General features: G+C 39.6%; 1 protein-coding gene across 18 annotated transcripts in view; it reads left to right on the top strand.

Moving 5' to 3' along the window:
* Positions 1-23,415, top strand: part of ADGRL2 (adhesion G protein-coupled receptor L2) — a 126,274-nt gene that overhangs the window by 60,532 nt on the left and 42,327 nt on the right. For 13 of the 18 annotated variants that reach the window (XM_018083763.2, XM_018083755.2, XM_018083760.2 and 10 more), the window contains exons 3-5: positions 13,469-13,578; positions 18,227-18,241; positions 19,175-19,975. In XM_018083763.2, the coding sequence (XP_017939252.1) occupies positions 13,469-13,578; positions 18,227-18,241; positions 19,175-19,975 (926 nt within the window). The remainder of the gene's footprint in view (positions 1-13,468; positions 13,579-18,226; positions 18,242-19,174; positions 19,976-23,415) is intronic. The other 5 variants (XM_008921492.3, XM_018083757.2, XM_018083762.2 and 2 more) reach the window with 1 other exon arrangement.

Raw genomic sequence — 23,415 nt, 5'->3', positions numbered from 1 at the left:
AGCACATAACACACAGGCATGTGGATGTAGTCATGACATTGGACAAGCTACAAAGGAAACAACAAAAGGATCATTCATACCAACTAATGACATTTAAAATTTAGATTTAGTTTACTTCAAGAAAGATGGGATTCATTATTTTACTAGGGTGTAGCTTGATATTCTGTATAGTGTTTTCATATCTTGTATTCAAGCTGTTCTCTTCCTTTATTTTAGCAAAACCACCATCAAATTCTTTTTAAGTCAGCACATATCTTATCTGGAGGATCGTATATACATACTCATCAGCCTTGCCTTGCTATTCATGGGTGAAAATAAATGTGACTATACATATGTATACATAAAATTTTAAATATTATGTGCTGTTGCTTGTATATTTGAGCATCATATAAAATACATCAGCCTGTGATTTTCACGTGGGCTTTTTGTGCTTGCTGAAATGGGCTCTGCCAGGTGTGCACACTGTTTAGCCCACAGTTAATCACGTGTTCTGTGTTTTGGGTCTCTAATTACCTATCTTGGTAGTTTGCTAACGTTTGATAACTTGACTGAGACGACATTGCTGAACCTTCAGCACCTTTCAGTTGAATGTTGTGTCCTCTTGGATGAGCTCGTATGGATTTTACACAGTTTTCATATTTCTAGTCTAGGCAATATAAGTTCCCGGGTCAGTTGCACTCAGAACTCTGTTGTTGAAAAATTGTGATTTACTTATATGTTGCCGTGCCAAATTTAGTTCATATAGAATAATAATGTAATAGCTGAAGCCTGTTAATTCCTCCAACCCCCCTATATCCTCTATAATGCTTAGCCAAAACAACTGCATTATCTGATAAGTTGATTTAGGACTTTTTACATGTGTTCATATAGCCATTTATCTCAGGCCTTGCTGAGGAGACCTTTTATTAAGCTGTGATGACTGCTGAATATGAAATGTAACCAAGATTATTTTTTTATTCAAATATAATTTAAATATTCATCAAAGAGGAGTTATGCTTGAAACTGACAGAGACTATTAACATCAAAAAATATAATTAACTGCACTGGGTATCATGAAGCAGAGTTAGCCAAATAGCCGAGAGGTCTAATTGCTCTGGAGTCTGAGCAGCAATAGTTTTATTTTATACTGTTGCTGTGGAATTAATAGTGATGTGGTTTCCTGTGCGAGGCAATTAAAAGCTGCCTGTTAAGGTTCATTGCACTATAGGAAATCTGTTGAATATCACTTAGTAAACAGAACTGACGTGGAAAAGGTACGTGAAGATGGGCAGAGCAGGGTGTAGATCGTAAATTAGGAGAGATTAATACGAATTTAATATATGTAAGTAAATTATGGGTCCTTTTTAGTGTTAAAAGTCAGCAGTAGCCATGAAAGTGTAAAGTTTTCATTAGTAACACAAATGAAATGGAATTTAAAGATTATTACAGTGAAGATGTTTAATTCAGAGGAAAGGAGTAGAAGAGTAACGTGGGTTTAAAAATGAAAAACTAGCTACAGAGCAGTATAGAAATGAGCAGATCTCATATTCTGTAATTTTCCTTCTGCCACGGAATAATCTCCTACTTAAAATAAAAAGAACCTTCTGACCTTTGTGGCTCAATTAAGCTTTTAGTTGAATTCAACAAGAAAATCTTCTTTATTGAATCCCATAGATTCTGCCTGTGCCCAGGGTATACAGTCTGAAAAGGGGTGGCCATATTCATGGCATTTTGACATTAATGAGGTTGCTAAAAAGGAAGAGTTTAAGGATCAAAGATACAATCAATAGCGGTATTTTACAACATTTCTTTTTTTCTCTCTCTAATAGTAAAATTGCAATCTAATTGCTTAATAAATGGGCCATGATTACTGAAAAACACAGATAATTTCCCTCTTTGCATTTTACCTTCTTCATAATGCAGAACAATAATTAGCAAAAGTACTACTGCGGCAAATAAAAGAGGTCTCTTTATTTTTTTCCCTTGCTGTAATAGCTGTGAATGAAAGGACTTTGCCTGTGTGCCCCTTAGTTTAGTGTGGCAGTCAACTCGTGGGGTTTTTGAAGGAGCAATCTCAAAAACCACCGTCACAGCGGTACAATAAAACCAAAGGAAGGCTTCAGGTAGCACTGCTGTTTTCTCTGCAGATTGGCTGCCTGTCTCATCCATTATTGAGCTGCTCCCCCTGTTTATCTCAGTGACATCGGAGTGCGTGCCACTTCCTCAGCACAGCTCTGCCTTTGCCGCTTCACAGCACAGTGCCTTGTACTCCCAGGCTGGCACACGGTGTTAGCAGATATTTAAAGCACTTCAGCTTAACATTTTATAGGTCATGATGAACTGAGCCTATAAAACAAGTTACTGCAATGAAGTTAATGCAGTCTTAAGAGTGTTACACAGACCGAACGCTGGGTATTCAGGATATTTTTAGCCCTCTGTAGACACATCGATGGGAAGGAGAGGTTCTTACCACGAGCAGTTCTTTCCATGTCAAACCTGCTTTATAATACCCTTGCAGCACAGAAGCTCTACTACAAATTTACTATGGAGAACTTTTTTTTTCAGGTTTATGCAATAATACGATAGCTGTAGGAACCTCTGCATTTCAATGTCTTCTAGTCCATACACTCACACACACCCCAACACACACATACCCATACACAGACATACACATACACACACATACCCATACACACACACACATACACATGCAAAGCAATAAAAAAAAAAGAAAAGAAATGAGGCAACAAAATCATATCATTGGGCAAGCTGTCCTGACCAAAGTCATGCAGTTCAAACACCTTGGAGGAAGAAGTCTTACTCCTCCTTAATGACACCAGGCTGTATAATGTTTCATCTGGCATGATCTATATTTTGCTGTTGTAAGTGCAAAGGTGTCTAAATGCCTTTCTTAGTAGTAGTCTGTGATCTTAAACCTTACCTTGCTTCTTGTGATATATACGTATATGATGAAGGAGCAATTTGGAATTGTATTTCATACACACCTTTTTGCAGCACTGTAAAATAGTTGCTTCACCATAACTCAAGAGTTTGTGCTCTGTCTATTAAGTATTTTCATTTAGGCTGAGTCGTAAGTGTAGCAATAAAGTGACAGTTCTGAAGCCATAATCTTTCCCTGTTTACAGAATTTCTTAGCAGCATTGAGCTCAACTGTACTGTTACTCTCATGAAGCTGTAGGTGTTTTCTCATCTAGGATGCAGCAGCAGTGATATTACTCTCAGTATATTATTCTGGTGCCAGCATCACTGGTGGGTATGAAAAACATAATTTACTTTGTGTATTTAGCTTTCTTGGATAATTTTGCTGCCTTTGTGGCAGAGATACAGCAAAAGAACACCTCCTGGAGTTGCACTTAAAACAGGAGCACTTTGGGTAACGTGCTGTAGACAGAACATATATGAGTTAGAGCTCAGTTATCATGAATGCCATCAGCAATGCCTTGTTGCTTTCTTATCAGCCACTTCCTGCTGTCAGCCCAGTGCTTATTTCAATAGTAAAGGATTTGCATCAAATGTAACACAGTGTTCTGTGTGGCTGACATGCGGTTTTTAATTGTGCAGGCACATGAGACTCCTTCAGTGGCAGGCAGTTTGATAAAAGGATTAGATCATGAATATTTTTGACACAATTAAAGATTATCTGTGCATTGACAGAGTCAAGCCAGTGAGTTTTCTGATCTGTGTTTTACGGTGGTGAATCTGCTGGACTTGGGTAAAAAACAACTGCAGCACAGGCAGGATTTTTGCAGATGTGGAAATAAGGAAATGGAAGGAGTCCCCTAAACTCTGTTGGACTTAAAACTGGAAGTTCCAGGAACGATGGAGTGCACAGCTCACATCAGTAACTTAATCCCTTACCTTCAAATTGCAAAGAAGAAAGTGGGATTGTGCCTTCCAAGTTAGAACAGGATACTTTTGCAGGGGAAGTCCTATACCTGGAAGCCCTGCAAGCTTTCCAGATGATAATTAGATCCAGACATTGCTGTGGGTAATGAATAACAGTGCTTTTGTGACAAGCATTCCTCTCAGAAGAAAAGAAAGTACTTGTAGTGAGGACTCTCAGACACATTTTAATAGGAAATGACACCACTGTTACAGAGTTGATTAAAGATCTACCAAGGGACAGCACTTCTGGAAAAAATCAGCAGATTAAATGAGAAAAGTTGTAATTTTATTATTAGTTATCAGTTAAACATACGTAACTTTAAGGCCATGAAATCTGCATTAAAAATTATGAGAAAAAGGACCGTACCTTACTGCCAGCAGATTGCACTCTGATAAATCTCCTAAAATAACCAAGTTGTCTTTTGCCTCTTGCTCAGCGTTTCACTCCAAGTTCTGCTGAGCTGCACAGATGAGTCACTCCGTGGCCCTGTGGGGTTGGTGGATGTGCAGGGGTGGGCACATGGCCTCTGTCGATGAAAATTACAATCCAGGAAGGGGGTATTCCCCAAGGCGAGTTTACAAAAAACAATTTATTCTTTTTCACCCTGTAAAATTCATCTTACGTGCAGGATCTCTTGCATTATTACAAACTCTAATCCTCTGAGTGGGTAATTAACGGACCAGAAAAGCCATTTGTGGAAAGGAAAAGCCATAAGGGTGAAAAATATTTCTCTGCTGAATGATCTTTAAGGAGTAAATAATTACGAGAGTGAGAGGTTTGGGATGACCAATCTAAATCTGAACATAATTAGGATGAACACAGTTTGAAAATCGAAGCAGTTGGCATGTGCAGCAATTCTCATATCAGAAGACTAATTAAATATTTAAAAGCCCAAAACCCCTCACTATTCACAGAAAAATAACCTGCCACAAAAGGGTCTGTAACTTTGCAGATAATTAGGAAGGGTTACAGGGGGAAAAAAGTCAGATTGGCTCCAAGGTTCTGCAAGGTCACGTCTTATTATGGTGTATCTTTTATATGGTCTGATAACAAGATCTTGCTAATTTAATCTAAGCAGGGCATCCCATAGCGATTTCCCATTTCCCTTGTTAAAAATATGATCGTTTTCCATCTGCAAACTGCAATGGGTGAACATTTTTATCAGTAATTTCTCCTAATTGATACAGGCTACAGTATTTTTAATTATTCAAGGTGAATGCATGTGTTAAAGTTGAGTTAAGGTTGCCCCCACTGCACACCCCATTTGAAATTGTCCTCATCCTGCCCTTTGCACAGGGAAACCAAAGGACCCTGTGGAATCCAGTTGTCTCAGTGGCCAATTCTGCAAATGACCAAGTCTTAATTTCCTGTTAGAGACAAGATAGTTTGATGTTGAGTATGCAGTTCTGTAAGCAGAAGAGGTGTGTTGAACTCAGGAGACCCACAGTGACTCAAGCTGAACTTGCATTGCACAGGCCTGGAGTCTGCTGTGGGCATTGAGAGTCTACCAAGGCTTCTGTGTTTCAGAAGTTGCAGTAACAAATCACACCTGTCATTTAAAATACTTTATTTTAGTAATTAAAGTGGGTGATTGTTAGAAACGTATTTTAGATCTGTGCAAATTAACGTGAAGGGTAAAGCTACATATTTCCAATATTTTCAATATTGTAATTCTTCAAGTTACTCATTTAATAGTGACTCAGAAACTGCCTTAAATTACATAACTTTTAACCACATTATGAATATGCTGCATGCCAAGCCATGGATAAAAAAGATCAACAGTGCTGCAAAAAAAAGAATTTTAAAGGCTTTTTACTCTTGCCTCGTACTCTCTGCCTGGTAGTCTCTTCTCCTGCAAGTCTGTTGCAGTGTTATTCCCAAGGATCAGACACTGTGCTTCAGGATTTTCCCCTGGATTTTCTGTAGCTCTGCTGTAGCACTGTGCCTCAGGAGTGAATGCCCCTCGTAAAGCTCTGGGTTTATTGCACAGCCCCACGTTCCTCCCCTGGAACCTGCTCGGATGCTCAGGGTGTGCTGCTGCACTTGTGCTCACCCAGTGTGAATAATCTGGGTAAATTGCTCAGATAGGACGGGGCTGCACTACTAAAGTTTTCATTAGTAAATAAGCATAGCTGCAGGCTATTTATTTTGTCTAAATGGTGAAACATTTAATTGGATCTTTTGAGCTGATTACTTTTCAGCAGTGCGGATCTGCTTGGCTTAGTTGGTGTGCTGAGACATCCACTGCCTGTAATCCCGTGCTGCAGCTCGCTTGCAAGTATGCCTGCATGTAAATAATGTGACAAGATTGTGAAAATCACTGTATTTCCATTCCTTATTCCTCAGGCAGGGTTGCACTGAAGCATCTTCTGTGAAAAGCAGGTCTCCTCTGCTCCGTGCTGTTCCGAGCTTTGGGTTTGTCCCCATGCCACCCTCACCAGGAGATTGTTCTGTGTACTTTGCACACCTCATTGCATCCTTCATATCTGGTTTTGCTGTCCTTGATTTACAGCCATCTCCTCACAAGCTCTGGTTGCTCTAGTAGGCCTTCCATATATGTGGTAGAAAGTAGTGGGGATAGAAAGATGGGATTATAAAAGCACTTAGAAAATACCAAGTTAACTATTCCACTGGAATCCACATTTCCTTTTTCTTTTTTTTTTTTCTTTTCCCTCTTTTATCTGATGCTCTAGTTTCTGCTTAATGATAACCCCATAATAATAGCATTTACACCAATAAGCAAAGTACTAGAACAAGGATGAATTGTGACAAGAAAAAACTATTTCAGATGCAAGTGAGAAGATTCATCATTTTAACAGTGACTGCTTTGAACTTAGAGACATGAATACTAAAAGGCAAATGGGTCATAACTAAATGTATTAAAGTTGTAAGAAGAGGTTGAAAGCAAGAAATACTGTCAAATTACTTTGCCAGACAAGTCTGATGCACATTCATTGACAGTGGATCAGACTGGTAATCCTGAGAAAAGGCCTGTGGGAGTTGCATATTTTATGCTGTTTTATTGTCTATTTGGAGTTTTTATGCTTAATGTGTACCCTTAAACTCCCACAAGATTACATTTTACAGAGAAAGCACAGTTTAATATTATTGCATTTTTATTGGGCAAACAGAAACGACACTATGGTGCACCTTCTACAATATTAATTATACATTTTTTTGCTTCCTTATATATGTTTATTTGGTAATTAGGAAGATTCAACAAATCGTCGATATTATATTTAAAAATAAAATATAAAAGAAAACCTGAAAAAATTTTCCCTCCCCCCCCTTCAAATAGTTTTTATCTTAACCCACCAGGTTTATTGCTGTAATGGTCATGTTGTAGAAATCCCAGGACTGCTTTGTGAATTTTCAAACCAAGCTCTAGCATGCCTCACTGCTTTAGTGGTCACAGGAGGGTTGCCAGTATCTAGACACATCTCTTATGGCCAAATTCCACTATCATATCTGCTCATGTATCTCCTTTTTTTTTCTTGGATTATGAAAACTACCAACCACAGCACACTAAATCTGTTTTCTCTTTTTGCTAGGTAAAATTGCTACTCTGTTTTTTTTGCATACTTGTTCCCCTGTAATAGTTTTGGGGATTCTAACTGGAAAATAATTTTTAGAAAATCTTCCACAAGAGTAAGCAACGTTGTCAGTGAGGTTTCCTGGGCTTTTAAAAGGCCAGTTCCAGGATTACATGTCCACCCTGAAGGAAGCATGGCTCTGTGGAGACTCCTGCACTCACTGTTCCTGCATGGGAAGGGTTGTGCCACTTTTGTGCCCATTGCTGGGGCACTCTGGAAGTGGCAGTGCTGGCTGGCCAATGCTGCTTCAAATCCAGGCTTTACAGGAAGGCTGGGTTTTCTTAGCAGCTCTTTTTTTCAGGCTTAAATTGCTAACTCATTAGGTTTCTGTATGTAATCATGTATTGCTTGTGAGGTGAACCTGAAACTCAGAATTTAAGTACATTCCTTTAAATAATTTTATCTGAACACCCCTAAAATAGAATCACTGTTCTCTGGCTGTTTTATATGTCAGTTTTGTACATACTGTCCAAGACCAGATTAATAAAACATAACATTGAAGTAATATCTGACATCTTCATGCCCAGGTAGCTGTGAGTTTGGTGACAGGAGTGGAGGTTTAGTAAAGATGCACACAAAGGCAAAAGAACACCTCACGTGGCACTGTAACCCATTAGGGACACATCTGTAAAGACAGCTACTGACTCTGGGTAAAGAGTTCAGGAGTTTTTCAGCTGGAGTCAGTACATGGAGTGTATTCATCCCACATTCCCGTATCCTTTTGCTCAGATTGGGGCTCACCCCGGGTGAGTGAGGAACAAGAGGAGCATATGGAGTGTGTGGTGAGTTTGTGCCTCTGGTGCTGTCTGAGCAGGTGCTGCTGGCAATGTGCAGGAACGTGCCACGGGCTGGCTTTTGAGTGTTTAATCAATATGCTGAAAGAGAAATATTGTCAGATCTCACTTGAAAGTTTCAAAACGTACCAAGATAGGTTTTTTTTTAATGTATCGACAGTGTTATTGAAAATGAATTTTATCTATTACATGTGGTTTTATACTGTATTTTGGGTTTTTTATAGTGAAGTACACGTGATGTTTTCTGTGTTTGCATTTTAACCTACTTAATGAAACGCCGCATTCATGGAAATGAAGAATGCAGGAATACCCAAAATTATTTTGATAGTTCTTTTCTGGCTAAACATTAATCCATATCCTTTTCTTTTAAATTACTCTATTTGTCAAAGTTAAGATGCGAAACAAAGGCATTAGAAGGATGAATTGCAATGTGGACATTATTTCACACATACTTTATTTTTGCAGACTGCAGGAACCACTTGTAAAGCATCTGTATGTCTCTTTCTGTGACAGATGTGACTTGCCCATAAAGGTGACCCCTTCCTTCACTCAGTTGGTGTGATCCATGTCACGCCAGTGCCTTTCCAGAGGCTGCTGTTCAGATTCCAGTGCTTCACTTTCTGCTCTGGTCACGATACACTGTGCTTCTCATTCTAATGCTGGAGTATTTGTTCAAGTCCATAGACTGTGTGTTTTTAATCTTCCTCAGAACAATGGTGAATAATGGCCCTTGGCAGGAGATAATGAAATTTTCTTAATTTATATTTTCAAGCAGAAGCTGCAATTGAAAATGGCATCCTATGGCCTGCAGACATGGCTCTAGTGCAAGTTTCAGGGGAGCTGTAATAATAATGCAGTGCCAGCAGTGACGAGGAACGATAGGACAGTGAAGAAGTAATTTAAGAAAGAAAAGAGAATGTACCAAAGCTTTATTGTAGCATATCTAATGATCTGCTGAAGATTCCCAATAGCTTTTGGAGCATGACAGGAAAAACTAATGTTATCTTGCCAAAACAGGAGCCCCTGCTTAATCAGCAGAACGAGATTATTGATTAAAACACCTCACACAATAGATTGCACATGGAATCTCATCTCCATACACTGCACGTGGAAAAGTGCAATAATAAACATAAGATAATAATAAAAAAAAACCAGGCAAAAGCAATTTGTTGGGAATTGCACCAGTCGAGATTAGAGTTGAAATGCAAACAAATTATCATGGAAAATACAGCTCTCCTTACTGCTGAGCAAGGAGGATGGATGCAGCAGGGACATGGCTACATCATGAGCAGAAGATACTTAAAACCAGCCCTGCTGAAGCTGCTTTCCTTTTTCTTTCTTTATTCATCTAAAATGTGAAGGGGCCATTCCTCATTTGCACAGTCTTCTTCCTGAGGTGAAAGGAGTTCAGACATTATACTGTAACTGTTAATTAAACACTCCATTTGATTTTTAGATTACTCTAAGTGATGCATCTGCATTATGAAGATGTAACCTTTTTTCATTCATACTAAAGTACAGAAGAAACGAGTGTCAGAGTCCACAATTGCTTCTTGCATTCATGAAAATAGTGGTAATTCGTACATTTCCCCTTGCAAAACTCTTTGTTGTTGCTAGCACAGGAACTTGAATTCTTTTGCTACTTCAGTTAGTCTTTTCCTAACTAGGGTTTCAAATTTAATTCATATATTACCTTGCCTAAATCAACTGTTCTTGAGTTTATATAGAGTTCTTTGCAGATCTGCTTTATTTCCTCATAAATGACAAAGTCGTTGTATCATAAATCTTTGTGAATATTGTGAATGTCTTAAGCACATTTCTCAGTGTGAGATCATATGAATTTTAAGATTGTTCATAAAAACCTGAGAACGTGTGTATTTTTACCTATGCTGGGGAAAAGTATGATGTTATGTAGATTGCAGAACACTTAAATGCTATTTAAACCTACAGAAAACTTAAACACTAGATCACAAACTGAAACACCAGACACAAACTGAAACACCAAAGTATTTCTGATTTTGACATCTTAAATTTGCAGAAATCACAGCTGGTTTGTATCATGCCTTCATTGGAACAATTCTAAAAGAGCTTGAATAGATGGACCAAACTATCAGTATATTATGTAGAAAAAATAACTTTGGTTAAAATGAATGAGGGACTTCAAGTTTTTTGCCAGTTAAGGTTTTTGAGGTTTGGGTTTATTTTTTTTTTCCTGATGGTGTCTAGACCAATTCTGCAAATTGCCAGGAACTTTATTTCCACTATAGTCTCCTTTTTGGAGAATCCTGTGACAGAGAAGGTGTTTGCCCATTACAAAAAGGAACGAAAATGGGTCACCCTGTTGAGGGCTGTAAGGGGCAGTATCCTGTTCTTGGAGCACAATGTTTCTGAGTGTGAAGGTTTCACAAAGCTGTGAAGTTCTGTCGTGGCAGGGATGAGCAGCTTTGCTGATCTGTAGCCATGTAGGATAAGCTGCTGTTCAGTGCTGCTTCTGGAGAGTGGAGGCTCTTTTGGCCAATATAGCACAGAATTCAGTGCTTCTTGTCTCAAAGGAGCTCAGCTGAAACCTTGGTCAGCTGGCAAAATGGCTTTTGCAGAGAGCAGCAGGACTGTAGGCCCGTGACTAACAGAGAAGTTTGTGTCCCTGGTTTTACAGAGCAGAGCAATGCAGCAGACAGAGGGCTTTCATTTATCCAGAGAATAACTCACAGCAGCATCAATTCCCCGAGTTACTTGTCTCAGAACTACCTCTACAAAGTCCACTTTCTCTTCAGGTCCTGTCTGTAAGCCATGAATTGGGATTGACAGCTGCTGTGGTTGCTCTTGGTTTGTCTTGAATGTCTCACTCTGATAGAAATGTGACCACTAAACTATGTAACAGTGACCTGAATGTCGGCTTTTTAAGATGTGAATATCCTAATCAAATGTCTTTAACTTGAAATCTTAGAAGTGCTTGAAAATTAGAACCCTATGTGGAAATTACTCAGGTTTTGTAAAATGCAACCAACAATGCAGAAAAATCAGTGATTTGAATATGAAAAACTGCAACTTAAAGCAGAAATGCTCTATTCAATTAGCTATTCAAGTGATTGCTGGTGTGTGTGGTAGCAGTGCTGTGTCCTGCAGCAGTGGGCACAGCTCCTTGTTTTGGAATTGGGGTCTCCTTTGGCCAAAGGTGAGCTAAAGGTCACCATGTGCACAGCAGGTGAAATCCTCTATAAAGAAATAGTCAAAAGTTTTTAGAGTGTCAGCAACTTCCTGTAAACACCACTCAGTGCCTGAAGTTTGACACTGACAGTTACTGTACAAAGAAAAAAATCTGAATTTTCTTTTGAATAATATTACGCATCCTTTTGATAAAAGTTAACACACAGTTCTTCTCATTTTTTTTTTGCTGATGGCAACATTATGAGTCTTTCACTGAAGGAAAATGAAACAGAAGAAGACAACTTTTCACAGGGCAACAAGAGTTGTATGTATGAAGTATGACCTTCATTAGTTTTATTCTCAAGCAATTCCTCCCAGCATACACTCATGGAAACCATCACCCTGGATGATGCACTATGAGAAGCCTCCTTGTGGGAATTATTTTGGTCTTGGCGTGAGGTTCTCACTAAAGAAACACAAAGAAATTTAAAGAAATTTATTACAAAATCTTACATCTGAGGTTATACTCGTCAGTCTACCTGAGGTGTGGGGCATAAAACCCCTGTATCAGGGATATTACAGAGAGACCTGTGATTTTGGGGCCCTATTGCCTTCTCCATCTACACAGCACACGTGCAGGTGAACTCCTCACCATCTATCTTTGTCCATGGTTGTGCATATGTACAGAAATCCCTGACTAGTTCCAGTTAGTTCTGCAATTATGATTGAGCCTTATGCTGCTGGAAATAAGTAGCTTAAAATAAAGAAGGAAAAGGAAAAAAGAGAATTAGCTGATGGAGTCAGAAGAGTTGTTGTTCCCCAGTTCACTCAGCAGAGACACAGCATGTCCTGCCCAGCTCTGGGCTGCTCTGATCACTATGTAAAAAGGAGTGATTTATATTAGAGTTCTTCAGATGTGCTTGCTCTACCTTTTGTGAGGTAGCATGAACTATTCCAATACCTGTTGGCACTGTGCAGCTGTGGAAAGCCATTGATCCAAGACAGATGATCTGAGCCTGGCTGTGGCATTCAGGCAGTGTGGGAAGTAGCAGTGCAGCAGAGAAGTTGATGTACAGCTGGAGTCAAAGGCTGCTCTATTACTTAAGTTCAGACTTCTGTTATTCAGTTTGCTGACAAACAAAACTAACCCCTGAGAAGATCAGCCAAGCTCTTTTTCTTTTAGTCACCAAACTCCCTGCCCTTCTCCTTTTTTTCTTCACTTCCTTGTGACTATTTTTTTGTATTACAGTTTGACCATCTCTTCAGGGTTAGGTGATTGTTTTTTTCACCTTTAACTTCCAAGCTAATATTTGTTTGGTATTTTTTATTCTGGAAAAATTAATAGTAGTCTAAAATGTTATTATTATTAAAACCTTCAAAAATGTTCAGTAGATCCACATGGTTAGAGGCATTGTAATAAAGTTCTTTTTTGTATCAGAATGCCTTTGCTTTCCTTGGTAAGGAAATCATTTATATGTTTCAGTACTTAGTCTCCTCTAAAATACATTTTAATTAATTTTCTTGAAGTTCTTCTTTTTAACTGTTTTTCTTATTTCCTCAGATGGTCAATCTTTACCTCTTCCTGTAGCCTAACAAGAGCCCACCAATAGCTCCTAAAATAATTTAAATGAAAATGCTAATGTTCTTTGTCTACATTAACTATTCCAACCAAAATAATTTCCTTGAATCACAGTGTTATTATGCGTTATTCTGAATTGCACATTTTTCAATTCTGTAATCTTTACATTTTGTTTTCATTTTATTGAGCAGTAGTATCAAATCAGTATATACTTGATACAGCTGTGTCTACAGTGGGGACATTTAAGATAACACCCATCTCCAAATTTAGAAGTATAAAGCATGAACTAAAATATTGTCTTGAAGCCTTTTTTTGGACTTTGACTAATTAGTAGTAATTAACTTTGTTGTCTTATGGATTGGATTGCCCAAGTGTGAAGAGAGTTAGCACTGAATGTGGTACTAGAGTATGAACTTGCAAATTAAATGTAATTTTAAATTAATTAGCTTGCTTTCTTTTCCCATTACAGGTGCAACAACCGAACACAGTGTATAGTAGTTACTGGGTCAGATGTGTTTCCTGATCCTTGTCCTGGAACATACAAATATCTAGAAGTTCAGTATGAATGTGTTCCTTACAGTAAGTATAATCTTTTTATTCTTGCTCACTTCCTCTGGCCCTCACAATTGAAGCTGGAGTGCTGTTCCATGGAAAAGCAGCATATGTTTGTGGCCCACGGAGCCATTATGCATGCAAAGCACTCGCAGGCTAGGGCTCCAATTAGCTTCACAAAGTGTGGAAGGAAGCCATGGTGTGATGCTGGCCAAGTGTCTGTCTGTGTTCTTAAGTGTTTGGCTTTTAAGGCTACTGTTTTTCCAGAAAACAAACTCAAATTAGCTATTCAATAGGCCAGATAGAAATTTGTACTTTTGCCCGCTACCAGTTGCTGACAAATTGGCTTGGCTCACAGACTTGTAAAGCAGGAATTGACTTCAGTTTTAATCGTGATCTACTTGAAAGGCTACCTGCTGCTGTGGTGACTTTGGGTGCACAGCAAACCCAGCACTGACACTCAAGAGGCAAATGACCCAGTTGGGGGACATTGTAGGAGGACCTTGTGCTTCCTCGTAAATGAACGCAGATTCAGAGTGAATAATTCATTAATGAGTTACTCAAACTGGGTTCTTAAAAGCAGAGGGGAAAAGAGTGAGAAAGAAATGTTCAGTTTTAATTTAAAGACAAAATAGGAATTGTACCTTAAATCAGCTGCCAGAACAGGATTTTTCCCTGAAAACAAAGTAAATACTGAAGTCATATTGAGATAGGAAAATGTGATATTATGGTTACTTCAGCGGTTTTGTACAGTATTCTTTCTAATGCCAAAGTGCTGTAGCTGTAGACATACTTCTTATTTCCTTGCAGTAATTAATGCTTTTTTTCATTGATATGTATGCATGTTCATAAAAGTTCTGCAGATTGGACACTTTTAACTGGTTTTGCTTTCTTGTAAGGTCATTCTTTGCAGTGACTTCTCCCTCGTCCCGTAACTCCACAGAGAAATAGCTGTGCTTGCAATGGAATTTGAGCAGTGCCCTGATCGTTCCCTTGAGTTATTATTAAGTGTGTATTTCTTGATCTGCAGTAATCCTTAACCAAAGTCACATTTTCTGTTGGTACAGGAAACAGGCCAAGTCTGAGATGCAAAAACTCTGTGGTGACAGTATATATCCAAAAAGGAAGGAAATGAGTTCTGGCATAGGCAAAACCATGTCAAAACTCTCCGTACTGTTTCCTGCACAATTTTAAGATTTAGTCTTCTGAAACTGAAATACTGCTCTGTACTGCTTCACCACACTGAACCTGCACTGTTGCTAAAGGCCAAACACAGATCATCTGTTTTTTCTTCATTCCTGCTGTGTCATTGTGAAATGGTTGCTTGCTGATTTTTTTCCCTGTACCATTTGTAGGACTGGAAGCCTACAGCAAACAGTGATCCCTAGTACCATTCCTCCTGTGTGTAGTATCGGTGGCTTGTTGTAACTGTTCTTCTCGTGCCACTTTTGAGGAGTGATGTCTTACCCCAATCTAACCACAGTTTTGTTCCACAAAGACCACTTCTGCTTTGGCGCTATTTTCGTTCCCAAATTCTCAGAAAGAGGGCAGTGCATCTGAGTCCAAACCGTGAGGTCAGACAGATGACAAGGAGTTACCTTTCCAGTTCCAGTAGGCTAGCTCATAGAGAAAAAGTGTCATGCAAATAATGTTCAAACGTGATTTTTTATGCTGTTTTAGGAAGAGAAGTGTGGATATGTTCTACCGATTGAGTATTGCTACCTACAGGAACCTTTTCTTTTCCAGTTTCAGAAGTACAGTGCCACAGCGCGGCCTGCCCTGTACTCTGACTTGTAGTGACTCTAACTCTAAAACGTTTATTTTTGTTTACTGTCAACTGTATTGGCCTGCCCTTTGAGCTATGTAATTCTGTGTCTGTCATAACTCAGGATTCTGGATGCTTCTTGTCTTTCAAAGTCTCTGAGTTTTGGAGTTTGTCAACTGCAGCATGTACAGTGATGACACTACCCAATTCCAGAACTGTAAGAGGTATCACCTGTCATTGCCACCAGTCATCAAAAAGATTACCAGAGACCAAAATCAGTTTTGAAATCTGATTTCAAACCACACTGTGCTTCAGTAGCCATTTTGGTTGTTGACCATCTTTCTTCCCTGTCCCAAAAAGCTTATCCTGTTATTTTTCAAGTCTCTTTTTTTGATGCCTGATAAACTCCAGTTGTCAAATCTGAATTTTTATTCCTTACTTGTTCCAGTGCTCCATATCTAAATGTACAGAATGACTGAAATCATTAAGTTTGCAAATAGCAGCTGTCTCAGCTTAAGAGACTTGTTAGGAGGGCAGGATAGGCTTTTGTGGACCTGGGAAGGGAGGAGTTCAGTGATCACAGGACTTCTAACCAAAGTTCTGTTGTGGTTCTTACTTTTTCTGAAAGTTATTTCAGTTACTGCAAGACTGCAAAATTTACTGTGTCTCATTGTGATGGCTTTCAGTCCATGAGGGATGACAAATGTCAATCATAAAAGGTTTTGTGGTGAAAGGTGGGAGTTCTTACACACTGGAGTTGCTGTCACCCTTGTACAAAATGCAGTTTATGAGCTCCTCTATGTGTTACTGGCCTTCAGAAACACATAACTGCATTGCTTTAATTTGGTAAACTTAATTAAGTTTGAAAGTACTTAATGAAAAGCTTCCTGTTTTGCATCTCAAAGTGTAGACCAAAAAACCCCAGCTTTTGAGATACTCAGTTGGATCTCCACCAAAATGCCAGGCAAATTTGATAGGCATTGCTTTGTCCTGAAATAAGAGTATTATTGATTAAATTACAAAGAAATTGAGAGTAGTATACTTGACATTTCTCTCACTTATGCTGCACAATATATGTTGACACTTTGACTAACAGAAGTCAGTCCTTTTATAAGGGAGAACATCAAAAGTGCCATTTTGTACATCTGTGCATTTTTATTTGAAGCCTGTTTGGACTCGGGAGTTCAATAGAAAACATTTTAAAGTGTTTTATTCTCTCTCTCTGTGTATTGATTGGACTTTGCAGCATTTGTTTATTCCAATAAGCCCATCTGTCCCTGACAAATGTACAGCTGTACCCCAGTGCATGCAGGGCAGACACACCAATAATGATTTGAGTTATCCCTAACTTTTTCCCCCTCTCCTATTACTAATTCTAAGGAGGTACAATATCAATATTGCTCTTTGGTGAGGAATAAGCAGATGCATAGAAGTTCACAAACAGAATCATGCAGAAGTCATTAATACTAATGGTGAAGCCCAGGAATTCACTTCAGAGTACATCTTCTGTTTACCTGGATAACTGCAAGAATTACAAATTGCAGAAAAACAAGTATTTTACCTAAAGATGTGTAACTGTACAAAAAACCAGGAAAACTACTGCTCATTTTGAAAATATTAAACCCCTTCAGCTCCCCCGTAAAGTTATGGAATTGTTTCCTGAAGGAGCACTAGATCAGATGAACCAATACCATTCTCTCAAAATAATGTTATGCAATTTCCTTAAATGAAACCGAAATCCCAGACTCTCTATGCAGCATGCAAAGGCATTCTTCAGGATAATGCTGTAATACTGAAAGTGGAAGAGCTGTGCAAATAGTTCTGATACACTTCCTTGGTATCAGCAGCTGCTGTTACACGGATTGGTACATCTGTCATTTCCCAGGTCATTTTATGAAACCAAGGGAGCACACTTCAGAGGCCACAGAGTATATGAAATAGGTTTTATTGCAAATAATTATTGAAAAGCTATTTACTAGCTGGGCTTCAGCTATATATCTTTCTGTAACTTCCTTAAAACTTCCTGGGGGAAAAATTACTGTAGTAATATAACTTTGTTAATTGGGTTGGGTTTATGCCTTCCGTGTCTGGTGGCAGGATGGATGTTTGTTTAAACACAGTATGGCTGTCCTTGCATACTAGCTTGCTGTTTTGGGCTTAATCGATGATGCTGGAGAATACCTGAATGAGCTAATAAATTGTTAATTTTTTTCTTCTCTTTTCCTCTTGCTTACTATGCTTTTGCTTCTTTTTTCTAGATGTTTTTGCTTATTCCTTCTAGTCTGATTTTGCAGTTATAGACTAAGAAGTGGCAAAAGTTCTCAAGATTAACATTCAGGAAAAACAAAATAAAGCCTGAGGAGGGCTAAAGTGTGCAAGCTGCTTTCTTTACAAGAAAGAAAAGCAGAGGGATGTCTGGGACAAAGATGGGGGGAGTTTAATAAGCACATATGCAAACCTATGTAATTAATATACTGAATTTTGTATTTCTAATTATTTAATACGATATGTATATGTGCACTTGCACATATATGATAAATTAATATGTCACTTAAACCCCAGCTTGATAGCGTTATATTTTTAGAAGAAAAAGAGTGTGTATAGCATGCATTAGTAAAGTCATTCATTATTTATTCAGGTTCACTAAGTGAAACTACATGCCAACATATCTGTATTGCCTCCTTAATCTACTAGAATGATCGATCCATGTTCACTTGTGTAACCGTAGAATCTCTCTCCTGCTAGGTTATCCTGTTGTCTGTTTCTCTTTATCCAATATAGTGCAGTTCTTATTCTCCCTATATTTAGCGTCTGTAACTAATTTAATCTTTTAGATTAATAGTCGATTTACGTTAATCTTCTTTCTTTTTTCCTTGCACTTTTTTATTTTTCTTCCGATGCTTAAAATAGAAGTGGAGCAAAAAGGTAAATAACGTATACAGTCCAAACCCCAGCTCCTTGTTATGTGCCTTATGGATGTTAACCTCTTCCCTTCCCCTCCCCACAACACTCTTATATTATGATAATCAGCAGGATCTCATAAGTACACCTCATAAAGAAGTCGACTGTTTGCAATAAAGTGACTTGGCTGCTTAAAGTAGGTGGCGGGGTATAGTGTCTGAAGTACTTGGGCTGGAGGGAAGACTCCCTTGCTTTTTTCTCTCCCTTTCTCTTTGTCTTTCTTTCCCTCTCTTTCTCTCACCCTTGGGTAAATTCTTGTTAATCAAGTGTCATCTTGCCTGGCTTCCAGAACCCTCTCCATAGCATGCCATGGTTACAGGGTTTCCTGGTCTGTTTTCATTCATTGCTTTGGTTGTGTTTTGTTTTCTCGGCTCCTAATTGCTTTCTCTATATACCTGATGATTTGGTTTGTTCCTTTATTTTTAATCGAGGCCCCTCCTTTTTCAGCCTCACCACTTCTTAAAGTTCTAAACAAGTCGATGTGATTGTTTTTGGACTGAAATGACCTGCACACCAGTTAAAAGCTCTGGAGCGTTAATCCGCACTCACTAAAAGTCTGAAACAAAAATGCAAGAGTAGCTCTACATTTTCAGCTGTCTGTGTATGCCATTGAGCCTTGGTCTGTACTAGTGAAAGCAGTTCCCATCCACTTTCCATACTGGTACAGCAAGAACATGGTAACTTTAAGAAAAGTGGATGATAAAGGGTGATAATTGCATTAATTATAACATAAGGTGTAATCTAGTGCCAATTAAATGGATTTTTTTTTCTTCCTGACACAGTCATTATGATTTACCTACCTTTTTTTTTTTTCTTTTTTTCTTTTTTTTGAATTTTCATTGTGAGACAGTCTTAATTTGACATAATTCTTGTCTTACTTCTCTCTGTGACTGTTAGTTTTTGTTTGCCCGGGGACGTTGAAAGCAATTGTGGACTCACCGTATTTATATGAAGCTGAACAAAAAGCAGGTGCTTGGTGCAAAGACCCTCTCCAGGCTGCAGATAAAATCTACTTCATGCCCTGGACTCCGTACCGCACCGACACTCTGATAGAGTTCGCGTCTCTGGAGGACTTCCAGAACGGCCGCCAGCAGACGACGTACAAACTGCCCAACCGAGTGGACGGCACCGGCTTCGTGGTGTACGACGGCGCTGTCTTTTTCAACAAGGAAAGAACGAGGAACATAGTGAAGTTTGACTTGAGGACTAGAATCAAGAGTGGGGAGGCCATAATCAATTACGCTAATTACCACGACACGTCTCCGTACCGGTGGGGAGGAAAGACTGACATTGACTTGGCGGTGGATGAAAACGGCTTGTGGGTGATTTACGCCACGGAGCAGAACAACGGGATGATCGTGATCAGCCAGCTGAACCCCTACACCCTGCGCTTCGAGGCCACCTGGGAAACGACGTACGACAAGCGGGCGGCGTCCAACGCCTTCATGATCTGCGGGGTCCTGTACGTGGTGCGCTCGGTGTACCAGGACAACGAGAGCGAGACCGGCCGCAACGCCATCGACTACATCTACAACACCAGGCTGAGCAGGGGCGAGCACGTGGACATCCCCTTCCCCAACCAGTACCAGTACATCGCCGCCGTGGATTACAACCCCAGGGACAACCAGCTGTACGTGTGGAATAACAACTTCATCCTGAGATATTCTTTGGAGTTCGGCCCACCCGATCCTGCCCAAGGTAAGGATTTCTTTTTTTTTTTTCTTATCATTTTTAATCTCTTTGTGTTTCCATTCTGAGAACTGTGTTAAAATATTGTTGGTCTTAGACTTAGCTCTTGGCAGAAGGGCAAGGAGGGGTTGCTTGCACCATGCTGAGCAGTGCAGCATTACGGTGGTGCAAGACAAATTTGCAGAACCTGCGAAGAGAAATGGAATTACTTTATTTGGTTTACAGGCTCGTGCTTTTCTTTATTTCTTTTTTCTTTTTTTTTTTTTTTGAATAGAAGTGCGTAGCTTTTCTGTGTTTGAGAATGAGTCGAGGAATTATTTACTTTATGCCATCAGTCAGTTTGACTTCTGTAGCTGAACTGAGTGCAGGTTGGTTCCCGCTGAGCCAGAAGGCCGTTCCCATCCTCCCGGTGTTACCTGCCTCCTGAATTGATTACAGCACACACGCAGACCTTTTAACTTGTTGGCGCCAGCAGTGGAGAGCAGTGTGTGCTGGGAGGCCCCAGAGGAGATGTGTGGGGTTAATGTGCAGTACCAAGCATAAGGATTTTTCCACAGCCTTATTTTCACAGTTTCTGATGTCGGGGTAGACAAGATTATCTGACATCTTTTTAGTGGGTTTCTCAGTAGGTCCCTTGCAACTGCATTTCAGCTCACTAGAAGTTAGAACTACTGCCTAAAAGGAAAGGTACTAACTGTCAAAAGGGGAAAGAAAAACAGGTCTTTAAGTCGCAGAAAGCCCTAAAAATGACGTGAACAGGCACAGCCACATTTTAGCGTCTGCAGAGGAGAGTAAATAGCAAGAGAAATGCTCTGTGGCAGAAGATGTATGCAGCAATGAACAGAATGTTGATAAGCTGCTTTAGCAATGAAGGTAATACTTCACTTCTCTCATCTAACTGGTATGCATGTTTAGCAGCCGTTTTTTCTACTTCAAAAAAGCAGTAATAATGGCTTCTCCACATGAAAAGTAGCTGTCCTGCTTCAGCAGAGCTGATTCATGCACAGCAGTGCAAGCTCTGTAATGTGCACACCATTATATCCACGTACATACAGCTTTTCCAGGTACAAAGAGGCAGCAGAACAGACCAGTTTGGAACCAATACATTAGTGATCTCCAGAGCCAGGTGTGATCTGCCCAGTCAGTCTCCTGCAGAGCTCCCTGGCAATGCACAGCCAGGCTCAGTGAGGTTGCAGGGGTCTGGGGGCTGAGCTGTGGCTGCACCCTGGCCAGCTTCACTGTCCCTACGTCGAGCTGGTCCCTTCCTCGGGGAGGCTTTGGGGCTGCTCTCAGCAGAGGTAACCACCCATGTAATTAGAAAAAAATGAAAGCTTTCATTTCCACACATTCTCATGCGTGGCACTTTTCACTGGGTTTAACTGAGACGAAGGTGCATTTTAAATTCTACAAAGCTTTAAGAGTAAGGAGAAAATGGAGGTGCTGGCTCTAAGTAGCTTTTGCAGTTCAGGCAGCTGCTGTGAATGTGACAAAAACTCATCTCTAAATCATTGCATAGGAAGAAAAGTGTAAAGGAAGAGCAGGGAGAGAAAAGGCTTTGTGGAATCCTTCCTTTGCTTTAGTAAACCTCCAAAGGTCTCCAGTAAGACATTTCATAATGTTTTTATTATGTGAGAGTCTCCAAGATCTGAAGTTACAGTACATGTTGCTGGCCACATCCCAGCGAATATCAGAAACAGATTTGGGCATCCTCCAGTAGCCCTTCCTGGGTTCCTTGCTTGCATGCAAGGCAGGAGGAGAAATGGTTTATTCCAGCCAGACCTAGAGGAGAAGGCATCCAGGGCACACTGCAGGGTGTTTGCCTCTCCTCTCAGCTGTTTACCCATTCACCCATGAAGGCAGAGAAGGAATATTTGAGTGAGCTATGAGTTTGGGTTTTAAATGCATTAGGACATCAGTAAATATGTTTTGATTTTGGCCTTTTTAAAACAGAGAAGCCATATGAAGACCCTGGGTTTATTTGAAGATGGAATGCATATATTCATTCACAAATGGTATTTTTCCTTAGATAAAGCCAATACCCAATATTTTAATTTTGTATGGGTCTGTAAATAGCAGATCTAGGAATCTGTTTCAGTTCATTTCCTCTTTTGCCTAAGCCAATTGCCTGTAGTTAAAAACGACTAAATGAAAGGAAAAATTATCTAACATAATTGTCCTTGAGATGTACTGCTATAAAAGCAAGAAGAAATTCTGTACAGTTTCTATTTCTGTACTTATTTCTATTATATTCCCAGTTCCTCTTTGTTTCAGCATGAAGTTTATACAAATTGAAGATCAGTCCTTCCATTGTTACACAAACAATCTGTATGTGTAATAAACATTTGGATTTTTTATCTCATGTTAGATCAGTTTTTCAGCACATTTGATAAAGGGCATTTTCGTGTTTCTTTTGTTTTGATTTGATTTGGTTTTTTTGTGGTCGACTCAGGTTTCTGAATCATCTGCTCAACAACACAGGTGTCAGGATAACATTCTTTAAGTCTCCTACCACAAGAACCTTCTTTTAGTGTTGTTTGTAATGGTACTTTAATATCAAGTATTTAATGGTGTCACGAGGTCAGTGTCTCAAAATTGGAAGTCTTGGCCTTTTCTTTTCAAGTGGTTAACTTGGGACCATTGTGGGAAACTCAGTAATCTGTGTTCCCTCTGTTACCATGGGAGAAATAATGATAAATAAGACACATACTGATTTTTGGTTTTTTCCCTGTCTGTCTGTCTTGGCTATCAGTTCTTGTCTGCTCCATAACATCCAGCTACAGAGTGCTTCAAAAACAACAGTCTTTCTTCCTACAAGAAAGATGAATTTGTCATACTTGAGTTGCTCCCTTACATTTGCTCCCAGTGCCAAAACTTGGGCCTGTCTGTGTCCTCAAACCTGGCTTTGTTTTCTCTGTTGTTTCTTTAATTTTTAAATCTGCCTGTTGAAACCTCTGAAGTACCACTATAATTAACCTGATGTTGACTTTACCCTTGCTGCAAACCTGCACCATTTTCTCCTCTTGCAGCTGTCCGTGTTACCTGCTCCCTGCATCCATCCTTATTTTCTCAGTCTTCAGAACTCTTCAGATTTCTAAAACTGTTGGGTTTCTACTCTGGCAGTGAGTCTGCTGCTCTTAGAACTCCTGGCTTAACCTCATTCTTTTTATGTTTATGTTGTTCTTTTTGCGTTTTTATGTTGTTTCTTCTCACTTCTCATGGAAATTATAGTACATAACTGTATCACAGAACCATGGAAAAGCCCTGAAGCTCATGGAGTTCAGTGTAAACCCAGCCCTGCTGAGCCCACTCCTGAGCCGTGTCCCTGAGTGCCTCGGCTGCACATCTGATGCTGAGCAAATGCCCCAGCTGAGGTTTTCTCCAGGGGATCCTGCTGTTCCTGCAGTGCTGGTGTCTGCTGGCATTTGCAAGGTGCCTGCCAAGGCAATGCT

The sequence above is a fragment of the Manacus vitellinus genome, unplaced genomic scaffold, assembly GCF_001715985.3.
Source record: "Manacus vitellinus isolate BGI_N305 unplaced genomic scaffold, ASM171598v3 scaffold_67_pilon, whole genome shotgun sequence".
In the NCBI taxonomy this organism is placed as follows: Eukaryota; Metazoa; Chordata; class Aves; order Passeriformes; family Pipridae; genus Manacus; species Manacus vitellinus.
The sequence above is the reverse complement of the archived record's forward strand: the minus strand, read 5'-3'. Positions and strand labels throughout refer to the sequence as shown.